At 45.7% G+C, this 20,882-nt stretch overlaps 1 protein-coding gene across 1 annotated transcript in view; it reads left to right on the top strand.

The window, feature by feature from the left end:
- Positions 1-3,132: 3,132 nt before the first annotated feature.
- Positions 3,133-20,882, top strand: part of wwtr1 (WW domain containing transcription regulator 1) — a 35,985-nt gene continuing 18,235 nt past the window's right edge. Inside the window, exon 1 of the mRNA XM_029247960.1 lies at positions 3,133-4,236. Within this exon, the coding sequence (XP_029103793.1) occupies positions 3,851-4,236 (386 nt within the window). The 5' untranslated portion in view covers positions 3,133-3,850. The remainder of the gene's footprint in view (positions 4,237-20,882) is intronic.

Below are 20,882 nucleotides of genomic sequence, written 5' to 3' on the forward strand. Positions count from 1 at the left end.
ATGAAAAACTGAGTATTTGTTTTTGTTTTTTTTTTTAAAAAAAATAAAGCAAGATTTAATGCTTTTATAAATTTGGCAATTGACAAATTTCTGGCTGTCTATTAATTTCTTTAAGTTTACCAGTTGTAGTTGCAGCGGTAAGTAACTGAATTTCAGAAACCATTGTGCTGATTTTTTGGTGCTATTTCCTGGTTGTGTGCCATATATAGATTCAAGTTTGTTAATGATGCCATCGAATCAAACCTGACCCACAGTGACCACCTGCATGGTTTTCACGGCAAGGGAGGAACAGAAGTGGGTTGCCAGTGCCATCTTCAGTATGTTGGGGGAGGCATATGGAACTGCTGTGTGCCCCGAGCAGGACTCAAATCCCATACCTGCTGAACAGCTAGGTACTGGTCAAACCCGCCGGCACATTCAAGTTTACCCGTGTAGAAAGGAGTTGGTGCAATCACACGTTTTCATCAGCTACTGACTGGCATCCTGACCGGTGCTGATTCAGACATTACAGGAAATGCCAGCTTCTCTCTTTGCCATTCCTTCGTCACTACCATACAAAGGACACAGTCCCTGCGATAAAATCTTTTCTCCATTAGGAAACACTTTCTAAATCCAGCACTCCTAACGATACGGTCATCATTTTTCCTACATTGTTTCGGAGATTTTCAAGGTTGCCATTCTTCAGCAAGAAGTCCTTAGAACCTCCTTTTGATAAAAATTGTCATCTCATATTTATATTAATGCACTGACACTAATATGGTCATTCATATTTTTATTAGTTTTATTAACAGCACTGGGTCGCAACAGCATAGAGTGACAGTACACCAAGCATTTGCAAATACTTCCATGTGTGTAAAACAAGGACAGAAGGTTAAAACGTTGGACTATTTCACAGATACAACATAGCAATGAATGAATTCCAAAAGTGTGTCCAGACATTCCAGAGTTCCTATGAATTATCATGTATATCAAATGCTAATGTTTCAAGCAGGAGAAACTTAAATGTTTGAGTCATCCTTATAGTTACAGAGGGAACTTGAGGTGTACACCATAGCATTAAAAATGCTGTACCTTTTAAAGAACTTTAGTTATTACTACACATCACATTCTTTTAGCTTATGTCTTCCATCAACAGCATTATGGAATTTCAAGCTACTTGCAATGATTTACCCATTTGTACAGCTGGGTAATTTTTATTGTATTGATTCAGGGTGAGTACCTTGACAAAGGGTTCTACAGCAGGAGCAGGAATTCAAACCCAGGTCCTTCAACTTTGAAGCAAGAGCTCTAACCACTACACTATGCTACTTCCTGTAAGCACAAAGAGTAGGCAAAACAAATACATAACTAATTAAAACAATTATGTGCCAGTGTGTGCCATAAACTTGACCAAACTGTTCAGAATTAATTGAATGCATCTGTGTGTATTATAGTCCATCCAGCTGGATCACTTGATAAACTTTTTCTTGATTGAAACCATGTTTATTAGATGAACTAATTGATATTATAAGGTTCACAATGGATGGACTGATCTCTAACTGCACAACTAGCCAGATAACTTCACTAACCCTGCACCTGTAGATGCTAGAAGCTTGAACCCAAGTTTAAAGGCCTGTGAGCTAAGTCTTTGGAAAAAAAAAGGGTGACCGCTTATAAGGTTAGCTGCTGCTCACAACACTCTCTGTACTGTGAATTTTGTCAACACTTTACACAACATGTTTTTTCCCCTCCAAAATCACTATATATGTCCTTTCCAACAGTGTCCATGCAAGAATGAGATATATACTGTAACTGTACACATCTAGTGTCTGGTGTCTCACAGCTCCTGGGGGGTAGGAGAGGGCATGGGTTTGATCCCCACTCAGTCTGTGTGGAGTTTGCATGTTCTCCATGTGTCTGCGTGGGTTTCCTCCAGGTGCTCTGGTTTCCTCCCATGGTCCAAAGACATGCTTTTCAGGTGGATTGATGACTCTAAAATCACAGCATGGTGTGTGGATGACAGAGAAAGTGTGTTTCACTGATGTATGGATGAGTAACTCATTATAAGTAGTGTATCTAGCAGTGTAAGTCACCTTGGTGAATAAGATGTGGGCTGATACTACTGTAAAGTGTTAACTGGAAGTCATTGGAGAAAAGTGTCTTCTGAATGAATACATGTAAGTAAACAACAATTTGTAAGAATGTACATGTGAACTTTTTTTTATAATACATTTTCTCTTTTATGGTGACTAATTTTGCCTTAGTGTGTAATGGGTGAGTGACTCTGCATGTGTGGCTACCCTGCAGTGGACTGGCATCCCATCCAGAGTAAACCCCCCTCAGCCCAATGCTTCCTAGATAGGCTCCAGACCACAGTGATCCTAGACAAGCACACATTGACACATCGCCTGAAACCGCTTGTCCCACGCCGGGGTCGTGGCGAGCCGGAGCCTAACCCGGCAACACAGGGCGTGAGTGGGTGGTGAGGGGACACATCCAGGACATGGCAAGGCACCCCAAGCGGGACTCGAACCCCAGACCCACCGGAGAGCAGGACCCGGTCAAACCCACTGCACCACCATACCTCCTCTCGCTCAGGACAAGCAGTTATTGAAATTGGATAAATGGTCTTCTCTGTGGTTAATTAACAAGTTCTACTAGGGTGGATTCAGGCTCATTTGTGATTTAGCTAGCTGTTAAAAAGAAGATAATGAGGGGTAACACTTAGACTGTCTTTGTTACATTTTGTGGCATTTCTGTTACACAATCCCCAATTCTCTCACACTATGACTCTCCCCCCCCGGTTAATAAAAGTAATTTCACAGTTAATTCAGTCTGAAATAACCAGGTAAGAAAGAAATTAACATTTAATAATTAATTTTCCCTCAGTCATTCAGAAACAGCTGATAAACAAGTTTAGAGGAATTCATGAACCACATTAGTTCTAAAAGTCAAAACCGATGCCCGGGCTCTTTAAGCACCTCGCCGTCTGTCAAAAAATCTGAAACTTGTTTTATTTCATGACAACCAAACCCTAAAAGATAGTATTAAATCAGCTTTCGCAACCTTATCTCCGTTTTTTTTTTTTTTTTTTTTCCGACGTGCTTTCACTTTAAACACGTCATATGAAGACAATTAAGTACCAAACAAACATGAAGTAAATTTTTAGTGCGGATGACAGGGCTGTTCTTGAGGAAAGTGTCGGCACTCAAGCCTCAGCGAGGATCACCGTTCGTCGTACTAAATCGTGGAGAAACTTTGAGACAAGAGCAGTTAAAATGATCGAGTTAAGACCGTTTTATATAGTCTGACGGAGGAACGGTTGTGTAACTGCTAACTACTTTCGCGTTTGAAAGTTTCGGGGCGGCGAAAGACGCCGGTCTGAGCGGTACGTGTCGTGTGGCAGCTCCCGGGTCAATTTGTCGCTTGTGAAGTAACGTGAAACGTTTTTGGGAGTCTTCATTTCAGCTTTCCTCAGACAAGTGAAGTGATTTATTCGTTTCTTTTTCTTTTGTGTGAGGTATTTTAGTTCGCGTTGCTCAGGAGCACCTCGCAGTTGCCGCCTCTCGCGGCTCATGAATAATTAAAGCGGCGCAAAGTGGAGCTCGCGAAGTTCGGGGCCGCGCGGCGTCGGTGAGGAAACCGGGCTCTCCTCGCTCACCTCTCCCGCGAAGCTCCCGAAAGACGCTCGTTTCAAGTGTTTTCGCTCTGAAACAGAATTGGGGCAACTTTTCAGAGGGAAGTTTTCGGGGAGGAGGAGGGGGGGGCACCAAAACAAACTTTGTGCAAACTTTCTGAAGAGTGTTGGACTCCCCCCGTCCCTCGCCCCGCACACAGTGAGTGAGTGTGTCGTTTCGCTTCGCCGGGGAAGATGAGCGAGGACGCGCCGCTGCAGCCGTTCCCGGGACAACAGGTGATCCGCGTGGCCGAGGACCCCGCCACGGAGCTGGAGGCGCTCTTCCACTCCGTGATGAACCCGCGGCCGAGCTCCTGGAAGGGTAAAGATCTGCCCAAGTCCTTCTTCAAGGAGCCCGACTCGGGGTCGCACTCGCGCCAGTCCAGCGTCGACTCGGGAAGCTACCCGGCGCGCCACGTACGCTCGCACTCATCCCCCGCCTCGCTGCAGCTCGGGGTCGCGGCCACCGCGAGCGCCACCTGCCACCCAAGACACCAGTCGTTCGACGTGGCCGACGAAGGACCGCTGCCGCCGGGATGGGACATGGCGTTCACCTCCTCCGGCCAGAGATACTTCCTCAAGTGAGTGAGTGAGTGAAGGCCACGAGGAGGAGACTCGAGGCGTGCGCTACTGGCACGCGGAGCCCTTCGATCGCGCTCGGCTCCTGTTGTGCTTGATGATGATGATGGACGCTGGCGTCACGTGGCTGTTGCAGGACAGCAGGGGGAGCAGTGGTTATTGTGCTGCCTCCCCTGTTCACAAGTCGTTAGAGTTAATGAATTTATGCAGCTGCACGTTTGGGTGAAATATACAATTTTTAGTTATTTTCATGCTAAGCCGCTTAGGATTATTTTTCCATCACTTAGTAACTTGTTCATCAGTACCGCAGCAGAAGGTGGGATTCGAACCTGGGTTCTGGACACTGAACTCCCTGGTGCGTGAATGAACACGGATGAGGGGAAATGCTGTATGGATCAGTGACCCATGTGAGTAGTGTATCTAGCAGCGTAAGTCACGCTTTGGACCCAAAGGTTGCAGGTTTGAACCCCACCTCTGACTGTAGTACCCTTGAGCCAAGGTACTTACCCTAAAATTACCCAGCTTTATAAAATGGGTAAATAATTGTAACCTTAAGTAGCTTTGGAGAAAAGCATCAGCTAAATGAATAAATGTGAATGTAAGTCACCTTGGTGAATAAGGTGTGTGGGCTGATAACACTTCATAAAGTTCATTGGAAGTCGCTTTGGAGAAAAGCATCTGCTAAATAAATGTAAATGCATTTAAAATGGCCACTTGTATCACTTGTGGCATTTTTCCACTCTGTTACAGTGCAACAAAAGTCAAATATGGGTTTGGTGGGGCAGCAGGTTGCTTAGTGGTAAGAGCCACCACCTTTGGACTTGAAAGACTCGGGTTTGAATTCCACCTCCTGCTGTAGTACCCTGGGACACAGACTAACCCTGAACTGATACACCAATTTACCCATTAGTCATTTTTACTGTAAGTGCTATGGGTTGCTTTGGAGAAGCAAATGTGAATGTTGTGAACTTCACCTTGTTTGCAGTTCCATCCTGAAAACCCCAGTTACTCAGCATAATGAGTCTCTTCCTTCTATTTATTCACCCTGGCCAGGATTACTTCTTGGATTCCCTTAAGTGTGTGTGCACGTGCATTTGTAACTGTTAGGAGGAAACGATGGGCTTCCTCCCTCAGTGTGTGTGACCACTCTGATGGTCTCAGCTGTTACTATAAGTTATTTGACCGGCGTCGGCCAATACCCAGTGTTTTGTAGCCCTCTTCCGCTAATTTAGCACAATACTTGGATCACCCCAGGTCGATAACTTACACCGTGTTTGTCATTGCAGACATACTTTGACATTATTGTAACACTAGAGACCCTTTTAATAGATAGGGTTGGATATCTTGTCGCCTGGTATTTCCTGTTTGATTCCACCTTTGCTCTAACTACTTTAAATACTATTAAGTAGTTTTTAGTGGGTATCTTTACTGAAGGTAACTTATAATGCTGGACATGCTACAGTGAACTCCCTATAGTCATTCACCAGTCTATACAGCAGAGCAATGTAACACACACTGAGGGCAGTTCAGCTGCTAATATGACCTTATGATGCGTAACGCACTACATACAGGTTGTCTGTAAAGTGTTTGTGCCGTTTTTTTGTCTTTAAAACTTCCATGTAAGATTTAAATCTCTAATGCACTAGAGGAGAAATTGAACATTTCTACAACTACATCCAGTCAAACTTTAACTTTCAACATATCCGCCGTCATTTTGGATACAGCTGATCTTTCCTTCAGTCGAACGCGTGCAGTGTGACGTTTCTGTTTCTGCAGATTAAATGTTATATAGAAGGTATTCAAATTTGTGTGTGTAGAGTGCACTTTGGCATAGGTTATATGTACTCGCACATATTCTGTACTTGCTTTACTGCAAGGTAAGTGTACCGTTACACAAAGACATGATCCGATGGACTCTTCAGGCTGGAAATGGAGTGTTTATGCGTGACGACGCAAACTCGTATTGGTCCCGTGCCCCCATCGTGTTCCTTTCAGCCAAAGTGAGCAGCTGAATGCCTCGCTGGCTCTGTTTTGACTGTTTGTCCGTGGTTTTGTACCATGCTCTGCTTCCTTGCAGACAAGTGTTTTAGCTCGAGTCTCCGTAGAGGATCTCGGTGTTTGGCAGGTTTTTCTTTCCTGGATCTTTTTCAGGAACTGCGATCGTATTTCGGGCACCGCGGCGTCTTGGTGAAACTGCAGTCGGAGGTCCTCCGCAGGGGACGGTGTCGTAGGGTGCTGTGTGAATACGCAACAGGGCAGCAACCCTCCTAAGCTTTAGGGTAACAATGGCTCTCAGTTCTAGCTGTGGCACGGTTCGCCCATAATGGCGACTCAAATTTCTTGTGACCTCAACCTACACGCTGATTTGAGTTCGTCTCCAGCGAAACCTTAAGCCACACAGTGCTGTCTTCCAGTGTGCAAGGGCAGCATTTTTAGTTATACACATGTCGAACACAGTTTAAAAAGTACAAGTTTTAGGAATGCGGGTGATGATGGTTGTGCTGTCTGAATGAGGCAGTTTGATTTTAATTTAACACTGGTGAAATGCAGGTGTGCTACATGTGTACAAGGAAGCACAGCTGCATTATATCTGTGGGGTTAGAACCTGTGCAATCACATCTGGAGCATATGGTCAATACCTGTTAAGAGTGATGGGGGGGGGGTGATGGATTCTGTTTTGTTCTGACTTTTTAACATGGCTTAGATCTTGACTCATGCAGTATTTGGCTCGCAGGGTGGGATTGCTGCCTGCAGCAGGTTTACCCACAATGCTTTTTTTTCAACATGTTGGCTTCTGCTGTGATTTGGGGACTGGTAATGGCAGTAAGGTATGGCAGTTAAGCCTAGGTAATGTAAGTAACAAACCCAATCTGAGGTTCATGCCACAATCAGGTAAACATCTAAATGACAACTACATTTGCTTCTCAGACATATTTTGTATTTCTTAGATCTTGTTTTTGTAGTTATATGCTCAAGTGAGTGATTTGTTCAAGGTAAACGTTGGTGACATGACATGTCACGTGTTTTTAGCACCAGGGTTTTTATACATGGCAGTGTTCGTATTCCTTGAGCATGAGTTGGCCAGCTGTGTGTTTTGTCTACAATAAATAGTTACGGTGGTACAGGGAGTAGAGCTGCTATCTCAGCACCTGGATGCTGTGAGAGGACGTGGGTTCGATCCCTGCTTAGTCTGTGTGGAATTTTCATGTCCTCCCTGTGTCTGTACCAGTTTCCTCTGGGTGCTCTGGTTCCCTCCTATAGTCCAAACACATGCTGTTCAGGTGGATTGATGACTCTTAATCACCTTGTGTCTATGTGTGAGACAGAGAAGTGTGTTTCACTGGTATGTGGATCAGTGACTCATTGTAAGTTGTGAATAAGGCGGACGCTGATGACACGATGCAGTGTTCATTGGAAGTTGCTGTGGAGAAAAGAATGCTAAATGCTGAGGTTCATGTAACAAGTTAAACAGCATGCCTTAGGTGAACTGTGTAGGGCTTTGTAGTTTGACTAAGGACTAGGTCTAAGACCAGGTTGCAGAATTTAAATCAAGTTTAAAAGCAGCTGGTGAGGCTTTGAGTTCTGGAAGACTCCTCAAGGTTGAGGAGTTGAACATGTCCAAAAGTGTTTATCACCATGGTTTTTGCCTACAGGGCAGTCAGAAGGCTATCACTGAAATACCTACAGGACCAGATTACTCCCTAGACCCCAGCAAAAAGACTGCACTTCACCATTTCCGGCTGCTTGTTGTTTGACTCATGGGGTCCAAAATCAAAAGTCTTTAGGGTCTTAGATTTTGGCACTAGTGTGCTGGAATGAACTGCCTCTGTCCCTCAGAGATGCTGAATCCCTTTGAGCGTTCAAGAAGAGTCTCAGAAGGCATCTATTTTATGCCCACTTCTCATTGTAGCATAAATCTGTGCGTGCGAGCTGAGCGACCTGGCTTCAAGTTGGAGAGGGCACATTGTGTGGGGAATCTGTACAACTTGTCCTGGCATGCAGGGACTGGGGGAGGGAGGGCTATGGAAACAAGTAATAAAAGTAGATCAATGTTGCACTGCAGTCTACACACCCACCCCCTCCCAGGGCAGCCTTGGTCTTCAGCGTGGGGTCCGGTTTGGAGCCTGGCTCCGGGGGGCATTCTGGTACAAGTTTTCTGTACGATGCCCAGTTGAGCAAGGGAAGGCTTGAGTTTGTAGGTGTCAGGCTTGAGCCCCAATCCAGCGTAGCCTGTAATTACAAGGAACTTTAATGCTGTGTGAAATGCTTTCAAAGCCTCTCTGCTCAAGTTTCCCACCAGCACATCAAAACATGCCTTTCCTACACGCCTCTCTAATTTAATGAGTTTGCTGTCCAGAAAGACCTCCTGCACAGCTTTACCTGTAATCTTGTTTTTCCTCTTCCTCCTTTTGATGTGATGCATGGGATTTCGGGAGAATTTCCCCCTCATCAGAGACCACAGACATACCTGAGTGCCATCTGGCGCGATTACACCAGCACCTTGTTTTACATGATGCCGTACGGCACTTGCCTAATTTCACCGAAGGGTTTGGCTGTCGAAGGAAAGCAATGCTGTTTCGCGCCGCACTTCCGTGCGAACGTGCCGAATCGTGCAAGGATTGCGCAATGTGTCACTGGGCATCACTGTTAGTTTCCTCCACGCGTGCATCACTGTGTGCGGAGTCACTGGTTTTCAAGGAGATGAAATGGACACAATTAGGATTCCGTTTCAAGGAAGTTTACGATTACTAAAATTGCCCCTTTAAGTTTCAATGTCCTGGTACTAGTGAGAGATGTGAGAGATAAGCGCTTCCCCTGCCTGCGTTTAACAATGGCAGCTCTGCTATGGCTAGGACTACCGCCTTGCTGGAAATTGTTCACATTTGAGGGGGAGTAACTTCAGAGCTGATTCTTCCTTATCGCTACAGTGCCTTTGGGATAATGGCAGTTAGGGAAGGTATTTCAAGGAGCCAAAAATAGACCAAAGTTTTGTAAGGAGTCTTATCCAAACTCCTGCAATTCCCTCCTGGTTGCTTGACAGTGTTTACATTTATTCATTTAGCAGACGCTTTTCTCCAAAGTGACGTACATCTCAGTGAAAATACCTTGTTACCTTCTGCTTGACGCGCTGATGTTCATCGCTCGAGTAGGTGTATACAACACAGGATAGATGACTTCTGAAATCTCCTACCAATTTTTTTTGTGTACATAAAAAAAATCTCATACAATGCCGGAGTAGCGGCTGTGTAAAGGTTTATTTGGTGATGCTCATGAAGTTATGGCGCGTGAACACTTACGCCATACTGGAGGGATCTTGGGCGAAATGGGTCCAGAAAAGTTGTTTTCAGACCCTTCTTGAAGATGGTTACCGCAGTTCTGAGTGAGAGGGGAAGGTCATTCCACCACACAGCGTTCCTCACGTTAAATACAAAGTGAGGTTGCTTTTATTTTACTGCTGGGGAACAATTAAACTGCAGAAAGAGTTTGTCTACAACACATTCTTGAGAAGGGCTGCCAACAAACCTTAGTCAAAACCTAGATTTTGAAGCGGGCTCAGCAATGCCATTGTATTCTGTGAGCAGAAATAAAATCCTCTGACCAGTTTTCCTGGAGAAATATCCTTGCTGTGTTTCAGTAACGTGCCATTAATGTGTCGCCCTACTAGTCTCCCTCCGGTAACTCAGTCATTTGAATCTCCGAGTTCTTCCGCCCGAGGAATGGTGCTTAGTTGTCTCGTACTCGAAGGCCCCGGGTTCAGTTTCTACCTCCTGCTCTTGTATGTACCTTTATCAAGTTTACCATGAATTGATCCCGTAAATGTGACCTAGCTGTATAAATGGGTAAATCGATCCTAAGTTCTCTAACATTGCTGACTGCTTTTGTGAAAAGCAACAAATGTAAACCTATTGTGATATCATAGTATGAACTTGAAGCGTAGTTTCCTGGGTCTCCGTTTCCCTTGACAGCACATGTTAAAGTACTGTCTTCATATTGTATTGTAGTCGCAGTGTAACAGTACTTTCAAATTTTGTGCCATCAATATTTACCTAACAAAGCAGTTGCTTTACAGCTTTAAAATGTACCTTGTTAAGCTGGAAACCCTTTCACTGTCTAATTCTAAAATTTGAAATGGAACTACTTTTACAAGCTGCTTTGTCCTTTTGAGGTTTTTGGGGCTCTCTGAGCTCCTTTTGGTTTTTGCCGCAAGGTAAGCGGGAACAGGAGACTTGGGTGTGGAAACCAGGCTGTGCCTCCTGCGGTGTTTGTTTCCAGCGATGAGTCGTCACAAGCTCGGCCAAGGCGGAAGTTCATCTCCTGCCTCTTGACCTCAGCGAGAGCGCCGCTGGCTTTGACGGGCTCGCGGAGCCACTTGGCCGACGCATACTGCATGGTCTGGACGTGAGCTGTAGGCCACGCGTATGATTTGCGTTGGAACGTCTCCTGGGTCTGACCTGCAGAGCTTTTGCCAGGGTCATTTCCCAAGCACCCGGAGATGGGGGGGGGGGGTCGATAAGTGGGAAGTAGGCTTGAGCAGGGTCCCGGTCCCCGGTGTTTCCACCACCCAAGGGATTAAACAGTTGCTTGCTGCCTACAGCAAATAAGAGCTATACTCAGATTGCATTGTCAGTGGAGTGCCCATAACAGGTGGTTGTCAACATGGTGCCAGTCTGGATGTTCTGGATCTTTTTCTTTTCCTCCCTCCCTTTCTGTGGTATTGTGGCCTGATGGTGCCCTGCAGCAGTTTCCCAGCCAAATGTGTTATACAGGAGCAGGTCTGTAGACACACACTGCTTCTGGTTGTCTTGTAGCGCCATCAGTTTCTATCGCGCCACCTGTCACAATCCCCTTTGAATTTCATCTCGACTTTGTTACGAGCCGTGGCGGAGAGAAAAGTCGTTCTGGATGTAGTGGCCATACTTGGTGTCTGCATCTCTGTCGGCGAAATGCACTTCTGTTTACGCTGAGCTGTACATCACTTTGGCAAAACGCATCTGCTAAATGGATAGCTGTGTGTAAGTGCCTGTGTGGGTGTGAGTTGTGAGGCCCTCACCGGCAGCCTGAGACCTTCGCGGCACAAGAGCGCCTTTGTAGATGGGGGCGTGCTGCCCCACTCGGGACTTTGCGTGACTCGCAGATATAAACTGTGTGGAAGCAATTAAACTTGAAGGAAATGTCATGTGGGCTGAATTTAAAGCCGATAGCCTCGCAGTCCTGCGTATTCTTTCTGGCCTGAACGAAGAAAGTCAGCAGTTACTGAGACGCCTGGATGTGAGTGGGCGGACGTGGATGGCGGATCATCCAAACATTCAGGACTCCTTTGTCAACAGTGCAGCAGCTCCTCAATTAAGTCACCTTCCTAACTACTATTTTAAAAAAAAAAAATAATGCTGCCAGACCGCAGTAGTGGTATAATTACTCTAGAAATGAAATAGAATCCCCTCTTACTTTCACTGGTTTGTAGTTCATGCCCTCTGTTTAGACCCTTTAGGGACTAAATTGGATGCTTTAGTAATTACTGCCTTGTATGAAGAGGCTTCCATTTTCTATCAGGGGTTAACATGGTCGACCTCTCATGTACGCATATAAAATGATTTAAATTCATTAATTGGAGGAAAAACCCTTTCCCGAAGGGACATGCAACTCTGTGTTGAACAGCGTCTTTCCCAATGGACGAAGAGCTATAGATGCAGATGCGTGGATCTCGACACAGTCGGTTTGTCCGACACCTTTTTTTTTTGGGCGGCGCACGTGACAAAAGTAGGCAATTGTGACGTAATACAAATCGTGGAGCTGTTCAGAGACCAGGAGATGATGATGTAGGTATTAAATGATTTCATGGTTTCCTTTTTCCACCTTGAACCCACAGCTTCCAGGACAGTAATTTATCAACAGCGTACAATATTTGCGGTGTTTTCAGAGATCTACATTCTTTTGTAGAAAAGGTGTGGTAAAAGAATGAATTTTTTTTTTTTTGTGTGTACCCTAAAATTGTTGAATGCTGTAATGTCTATGGGGGGTGCGGTGGCGCAGTGGGTTGGACCGGGTTCTCCTCCCTGGTGGGTCTGGGGTTCAAGTCCCGCTTGGGGTGCCTTGCGGCGGACTGGCATCCCATCCTGGGTGTGTCCCCTCCCTCTCTGGCCTTCTGCCCTGAGTTGCCGGGTAGGCTCCGGTTCCCCGTGACCCCGTATGGGACAAGCGGTTCAGAAAGTGTGTGTAATGTCTATATAGTACAGTAATGGCCTAAGCTGCCCCCCACCCTGCCATTCGAGGGTGGGACCCTCGATCAGCAGGGAGGTGTATGGCATGGGGGAGTTTAGTTACAAAGTCTTGCGTTTGCGCTGAGAGCCGCACGCAGAGGGAGGCCCACGTTCCCACTGGAGCAGTATGTCACACCCACAACAGCTGATGGGCTTTGCCCCCATCCCCCTCTGTCCCACAGACATCCAGTACATAGAAACTGTTTGTTTATGGCCCCCGGGCTGTAGGTGGTACCGGTTAGACTCTGGGTGACCTTTGGTCTTTCTGAGCCCCTTCCAAAAGAAATAACCTCACTGACCACCACTTGCCCAGCCCCTTTGTTTTGGATGACCTTTTACCGGCCATTCATTTAGACCAGGCTGTCTTTGCCACCAAGGCGTCATTTTAACAGTGTAAGGCACAACATTCCACATGCCAAGAGCCAGTTTCTGTTACAAGGGGCCGCGGCACCACGAGCCATCCTGCCCGCTCCTGCCAGCTGATACATCTCACCCAACCCCCATGTTGGACCTTGCGGGTGGTGGGCCCACATGGCCCCCCCCACGTTGCCTTATCGGGCTGAGCCCGGCCGGGTTACGTGGGCTGCCCGGCCACCAGGCGCTCGCCTAGGAATGCTACCCCCATGCCTGGCTTCAGGGGTAGGTCTCGGTGACCCTATTCCAGGCAGGGTAAACGTTCTCTTGTTTACTTTTCCATGGAGGTTTCTGGTAGGGATAACTCCTGGACGCCTCCCTTTGGAGGTATACCAGGCACGGCCAACTGGGATGAGGTCCCGAGGTCAGGCAAGGACCCCCTGGAGAGATGATAGCTCTCAGTTGACCTGAGAGCGGCCGGGGATCCCCTGGGTTGAGATGGAGGAAGTTGCGGGGGACTGGGACGTCTGGGCTTCTCTACTCTCCCTATTGCCATCATGACCCTAGAAGGTAAAACGGGAAAGAAAATGGATGGATGGAGGCACAACAATGACCTTTTCGGATTCAAACTGGACTGGCCTTCACTAAGGAACCTAGGGTTTCTTTTGGTTTTAGTGCTGAGACGATCCTTTATGTTTTGAGCTATGCCACTTATACTCTTCTTTAACCTTTCAAGAAGTGTATGAGCAAATAGGGTGCTGCTAATGCAGGGAAGTCTGTGCTTTCTCAATTCTTGTCCAGAAGGGAGTAAAGACAAGGTGCCTCAGGGCAGCACCAGCAGCTATTTAAACAGGTCTGGTGTGCTGACTTTCAGCCTCCTGTTGTCCTGCCGTTTTATCATCACCTTCCCCACCAGCATCAAACCTACACCCAGCTTCAAGGTTGAAATTGGTGCCTATTGGGCCTAATGTGACTTTTTGGTTTGAGGATTTTGCACCCCCCCCTACTGTATCTAGAAGTGTAAATGTGTGGGTTCTCGAGGGAGAACCCAGTGCAGAGAACACAAGTGACCTTAATTGGGCGGTACGGTGGCACAGCGAGTAGCGTTGCCGTCTCACAGCACCTGGGTGGTGCGAGAGAACGTGGGTTCGATCCTTGCTCATTCTGTGTGGAGTTCGCACGTTCTCCCCGTGTCTTCGTAGGTTTCCTCCCACAGTCCAAAGATATGCTGTTCAGGTTCCCCCATAATGTGTGAGTGACAGAGAGAGTGTGTTCCACTGGTGTATGGATGAGTGACCCATTGTAAGTACTGTATCTAGCAGTGTAAGTCACCGTGGTGAATAAGGTGTGGGCTGATAACCCTACATAGAGTTCATTGAAAGTTGCTTTGGAGAAAAGCATCTGTTAAGTGAACATTAAATTAACATTTATTCTTTTTTTGTTACTTTTCCCAAAACAGTGTTAGGCTATTTAGTTATTTACAAATTATTCAGGTGGGTAACTTTTTTTTTTTTTTTTTTTTTTAACTGGAACAATTTTAGGGTAAGTACCTTGCTCAAGGGTACTGCAGCTGAAGGTGACATTTGAACCTGTAACCTTTGTGTCGAAGACAGCTGGTAGCCTAGTGGTTAGAGCTACTCCTCTGTCTTGCTGGTTCAGTCTGTACTTGGCAGGCAGGTTACTGTAAAGTGGTGTGACATGGTGGAGTAGCAGGTAGCACTGGTTACTCTTGGTTCTGGGCAGTCGGACATTGGTTTGATCAGTCTCTTTGGAATGTGCAGGTTCTCTCCATATGTGCACATGTTTCCTCCAGGTGCTTCAATTTCCTCCCACAGTGTCAAGATGTGTTCCAGGTGAACTGATGACTCTAAAGTGCCCGTAGAGTGAGAGATCCACCTTTGTCTGGGGTGAACATCTTGCACCCTCTGCATATAGGACAGGTGCCAGATCACCATGACCCTGCATTGTGGTAACCAGTGAATTATCAAGTGCTTTCAGTTGATTTCCCCCCCCCCCCCCCCTTCTCTCTCTCTCTCAGATTTGTTAGAACTGTTGAGGCAAAGTGTATTCAATGGTCCTCATGGCCATGGTACTGGCACCATTGCTTGCCTGTGCCAGTAATGGCTGGTCCAAGTGCAGCGTCTAGAGCCCATGGCAAACGGCGCAGCTTTTGTTCATCCCTAAGAACTGTGCTGTTCCCTCTGCGTCACATCGCAGCTGCATCTTTGTTTTTGTTGGGCTGTTTTAGAAAGGTCTCAATTCTGTTTATTTCCCTCAGTGCATTCATCCGTTTTACAACCTTACAAAAACCTGGGCAGCATTTGCAGGCAGCAACATGGAGTGTTTTCCGTGGCGAAGTGGTGTTTCCCGCTCGTCACCACCCTTCCAGTAAAGCCTCGAAGGGGACCGTTCAGGCTGGACTCAAAGACCTTCTCATTTCCTTTCGGCGCGTCAGGCTGCTGGCTGCCAGGGATGCGTCGGGGCAGCTTCTGGGCTTTGCGAAGTGAAAACGGCAGACATGACTCGCGCACTTTAGATGGTGTGTGCAACGAGCACTGTAGAACTTGACAAATCACAGAAATCACCTCGCTGACTATTTTTCCTCCCTACTCGTACAGGTAAAATTCTCTAACATTAACACATGTGTACACACTATCAACACAATGGTGTTTTATCCTGCAACGGTTAGCGTTAGACGTGGAGAATTAAGTGCTTTACCGAAAAGCCAAAGGAGAGGTTTTTGAATGAGTTGAAGGGATTTAATGGATTGCTGTCTACGCTTCTGAACAAGCGAAGGTGACATCAAGTTGTGGACGTTTCCTCTCATGAGGACTTCCTTACCCACGTTACATTTACTTCATTTAGCAGATGCTTTGGAGAAAAGCGACTTCCAGTGAGCTTTATGTGGTGTTATCAGCCCACACACCTTATTCACCAAGGTGATTTACACTGCTAGATACAACTACTTACAATGGGTCACTCATCCATACATCAGTAAAACAGTGTCACTCACACACTATGGGTGACTTAAAATCACCATTCTGCCTGAACCACATGTCTTTTGGACTGTGGGAAGAAACCCACACAAATGGGAGAAATTGCAAACTCTCCACAAACTGAGTGGAGATTGAAACCACGTGCTGTCGCACCACCGAAGTGCTATGAAAAAGCAGCGCTACCAGTTGTGCCACCCACTGTACCTGTGAGAAGACATTGTAGTTTGCGGTAATCACTGCTCTTGCAACAGTAGCGTTATGCGGCTCAGGACCACTACTCCTTTCTGATAACCTGAGAGGAACAGATCACTCCCTACACTCCAGGGAGAAGAAAGCACTTCTCCTCTTGCTGCTTGATGTTCCACTCGAACAAGGTCCAAAGCTGAAAGTCTGTAGGTGCTTAGTATTGGCTTCAGACTGGTGGAATGAGCTCTCTGTGTGCCTCAGAGCTGTTGAAGATTTCAGAAGGGCCTCAGAACACTAATGCTTTTCAGAGAAATTTATTTCCTGATCTCCTGACAGTTGCACAAGTCACTGTTAATCCTTCAGACTTCAACTTCAGCCCACTCTTGGCATTTCATATATTGCTCAAGACCATTGCATCCGAGAGGAGTTTTGGACGCTTACGCAGTGCTATCTTATTTAGTGCTGCTTAATTTCCATTTCTTTACTTGACACATGCAACGCTATAGCTATATACTCCCCCCCCCCAACCTTTCTAAGGCTGACTTTTCACTTATAACCATGTGATGGACAAGAGAATTTGATTGGTTACTTAAATTTTGACTACCATTTATCCAAGGATGAGCTCACAAAAGAAGTGAGAAATCCAACACAAATGGAATATCAGGACCACAGCTGCAGGTTCAAAATTTCTCATCAAATGAGGTGGACTCAGCCTAATCGACACAAGTGTGTATTTTGTTTCTTTTTTTCATGCAAACCATCAATTTTTGGCAGTGATGGATAGCAGTGCAGCAGTGACAAATACTCAAATGTTATAGGAAAGCAGGTTTGCCTTTCTGTAAGTGGAGACATAAAAGGCTAGTTATGGCTCTAAACTCACTTTCTACCCTGCATTTATTTTCTGTGTACATTAAAGGACCTCAGTATCTGTGTGCTGTATACTTTCACTGTAAAACCTCAGTTTAGTGCAAAACTGGATATATTGTTGGGTGTGACATATTTCAAAAAAATTCCCTCTTGGATTGTGTCTAATTTTAATTCTTCGTTGTCCATAGCAATGAATCACGCTTGTAGCTGTCCAACTGTAATCTAACTTGCAGCCATCACACAATGAACAGTTGCTGGTACTGCTGATGTTGAGGTAAAACAGGTATGACAGGATGGCACTGTACTCTATTCGGCAGCCACAATCGGTCTTGGTCAAGCAGTTCTGCTCGAAGTTACAGCTCTGGAAGTCTTGGGCTAATTTCCGCTTAAATGCTAACTACTTCTGTAGTAGTTTTGGTGTTCGGAGGCCAGTGTCCCTGTATTGCTGCATGATGGTGGGTGCAAGGACCGGGGATACAAGTCCACTTCCTTTCTGTTCTTACCAGTTAGTTTTAGTGGATTCTGTTTCTTAAAGGGAAGGGGTGCAGTGGTGCAGCAGGTTTGACTGGGTCCTGCTCTCTGGTGGGTCTGGGGTTTGAGTCTTGCTTGGGGTGCCTTGCGACAGACTGACGTCCCGTCCCGGGTGTGTCCCCTCTCTCTCCAGCCTTACGCCCTGTGTTGCCCGGTTAGGCTCCGGTTCGCTGCGACTGTACTCGGGACAAGCGGTTTCAGTGTGTGTGTGTGTGTGTGTGTGTGTGTGTGTGTGTGTGTGTGTTTGTTTTAAAGGGGTTTGACAAGTGCAGTACTACAGGATCTCGGTAGCAGGAAAAAAATGTAGCTGAATATGCAAAGGGAGCACTGAATAGTCCATTAGTCACTTTTACGGTTGTCATTGCAAATGAGCATAGTAGCTGTCAAGGTCTGGTAGGAACATGTGTGTTGGGAGGAAGAGCCTTGCTGCTCCTGTTGAAATACAGCAGGAATTACTGCTGGAGCACCAAAGAGATGTGATGAATTCAGATCAGAAAGATAACTCTGAAGAATACTCCTACCATCTTCTTTAAGAACAACAGGCTATAAATGGAGAAGTTGGCTTAAAAACTTGTTTGGAGGATGTTATATGTATATGCTTCACTTGCATAATGAGCTTTTTCCTGAAGATCTTGTATTCATTTAAATGAGCAGAACTGGACATTGCAAGCAATGAATCACTCATTTGTAATAGTTTGACCTTTCAAGGGAGTTGTATACATGTCATCGCTTAATGTTTTTCATGTAAGGCTTTCCTTTGCATGTTAAGTCTTTCGCACTTTCTTTCTTTGATGCTCTGTGCCATCTATCTTTTTGTACAGATGAAATGTAGAAATATCTTGCGGGATCTATACACACCCAGCGACATTTCAGAGGAGTGATGTGAAAAGAGGTTGATTTTCCCCTTCAAGAACTGCTCATTTGTATCTTGCAAAGTTCTGGAAAATGGGCAGAATTTGGACACTGAGGTGTGGTTGGGTGTAAATAGCCTCCCAATAATACTGCACAATGATAGCGCAGTTCTGGTTGTGTGAAAATGTGAAGTCTGGATTCATTATCAGACAGTCTGCAAGAAGCGTTGATTGTCCTAGTTTGTGCAGTGCGTGTGTTAAATCAAACCACCTGCTTTTCTCCTTTTTCAGTTTGTCATTTTTAGGTAAATAAGTCCGACCTTATGTAATCGGTGTGTCTTCCTGAAAAGCCGAGACTTACAATGGTAGATTACAGTACTTACATTCTTGCTCTGGTGTGTAGATGAGCAGTTCTCTCTTGCGTGCTCTCACACGCACATATTACGGGCAATTAAGAATAACCACTTCACTTGAAATGCTTGACTGTGGGAGGAATCCAGAGCACCTGAAGGAAACCCACACAAGCATGGGACGAACATACAAAATAAACTGTGATCGAACCCATGTCGTCTTGCGCTGCCCAGGAACTGAGACAGTGGTATTTGCTGTGCCAGTGTTCCCCTTCTAAGTTAACACAACTTGGTAAGTGAGCGTAAATATTTAATAGTCTGTATTTGCAAAAAGTTTGTAACTACTCCCTTCCGTTATGCAAAAAGGTCTGGCCATAACTGCATGACATCAGCTTTCTCACTACCCCCCTGATTGATTCACCTCCCATTTGACTTAAGTCAACTTTTAGCTGTGTCTTTTAAAGCTTGGACCAGTCTGTATGTGTAAGTCTCACCAACTCCGCTAACTACGTAGAGAAAGCTGGAGGGAACGACTGCTTAAGATGTGATCTTTCTCTCCCCTTACCAGAGAATTGCATATAATTTGAGTGTGAAGAAGACTGAAATTTTAGGTAGGTTCTTGAACTCTTGGCTTGGCGGCACTTCCATTATGAAAAGGCCAACGTCTGCAGCACTGTAAGCCTGCAGTCCTATGCATTGTTGGGGTAACAAAGGGAAGGTGAAGTGAATGCACAGCCATTTAATGTGAAATTGGGGGTTTGCCACAAGCAAAGACACCAGCTCTGCATTCTGATTTAAGCGTTTTAGTTTTGGGTGTCCTATGGAGTTAGTGTGAAATGTGGTCTCTGTCGGGGTAGGGGCGCTCTTGGTGCCGCTGGCACGTGTGCGGAGTTGCTGCCCGAGCCCCCCGGGTTGAGAACGAGGTCAGCATATCAGTGCTGTGACTATAGTTGGAGTGCCTGTTGACAGCTGCCAGACCAGGCCAGGTGACTGTGTTGCTCTCCAGTTGCCCCAGTAAAGAGGATCCACTCCACTGACAACTGTAGTGGGACATGGAGGAGCTAGAAATGTTTGTAATTAAATATAAAAACTAGACTCATTTTAGACTTTGCTACCTCTGTTCAATTCTAAAGGCAGGATAAACAATGAAATGCAGATCACATGGGCTGCTTGCCTTTGCTATTGCTGACCCCAGTGGATTTTGGTTCCCCCCCATTCATCTCTAGGGTTTTCAAGCTGTTCTTGTTCCTATTTTTCTCCCAGGGTAGGACTGGCTCATGGGAATATTATTAGCATTGAGATATTCCAAGTTCTACTGGCCTCTCCCTTGCATTTTCAGATTGGCTCTCGTGCTTCTGATTCCGGAACCTCCAGCTGGTGTCCGTGTGCTCAAGAACAATGTGGAAAGTCTAAATCCATCTTCTACAGATGTGTTGGGCTGACCCGCTGTGAGCTGTGCTATGTAGCAAGTATGTCTGAAGAAATGTTCTGCATAGTGTGGTTTATCAATCATAACCAATAAAAAGGGGAAATCCAGCTCTGTCCAGAGCTGGAATGTAATGACCATGCAGATCCTCCCTTTTATTCTTGATTTTAATGAGTAAATGGCAGAAGTTGGTCTGTGTATCCCTTAAATGTTTGTCCTGTGGTGTCTTTCTTCAGTCTGGCCAGTTGTGATTCTTCACTCTGGTCTGGTGACTTTTTAATCTGTCAAAACCCCAACTGCATACAGGAAGTGCCTCATTACCCCGTTGTGGTTTTTTTTTTTTTTTTTTCCCCCCACTTTCTACCGTGTTCCGCTTGAAGGAATAAACTCTGGTTGTGTTGACAGCTCTGATTTTTGGAAACGTTCTGCTGGATACTGCCAATGTCTCATCTCTTCCAGTTCTCCCTGGTGTTGGAAACAGCCTAGATTACCAACAAATTCATGGTTTTTGTCTATTCGTCTTCCTTACATTCACCAAAGCCAAACCACAGAGGGATGAGTGTGCACAAAGCCCTGGATTTCCTTCCCTCATACTAGTAAACAGCCCACCGGGTGAGACAAAGAGCTGTAGTACTGAACGCTTTTGATCAAGGTGAATTTATTCTAGTGTTTGTTGCTGAAACGGCTGACTACATCAGCTCCTCTTTTAAACTGTATACTCTTAACAGCGACTGTCAGTAACCACATATTCTAGGACAGAATCACAGTTATGTGGCTCCTATTAAGGAAGCATTGGATGCTAGACTGAGAATGGTACACCACAGGTAGG

This window comes from Scleropages formosus, chromosome 2 (genome assembly GCF_900964775.1).
Source record: "Scleropages formosus chromosome 2, fSclFor1.1, whole genome shotgun sequence".
In the NCBI taxonomy this organism is placed as follows: Eukaryota; Metazoa; Chordata; class Actinopteri; order Osteoglossiformes; family Osteoglossidae; genus Scleropages; species Scleropages formosus.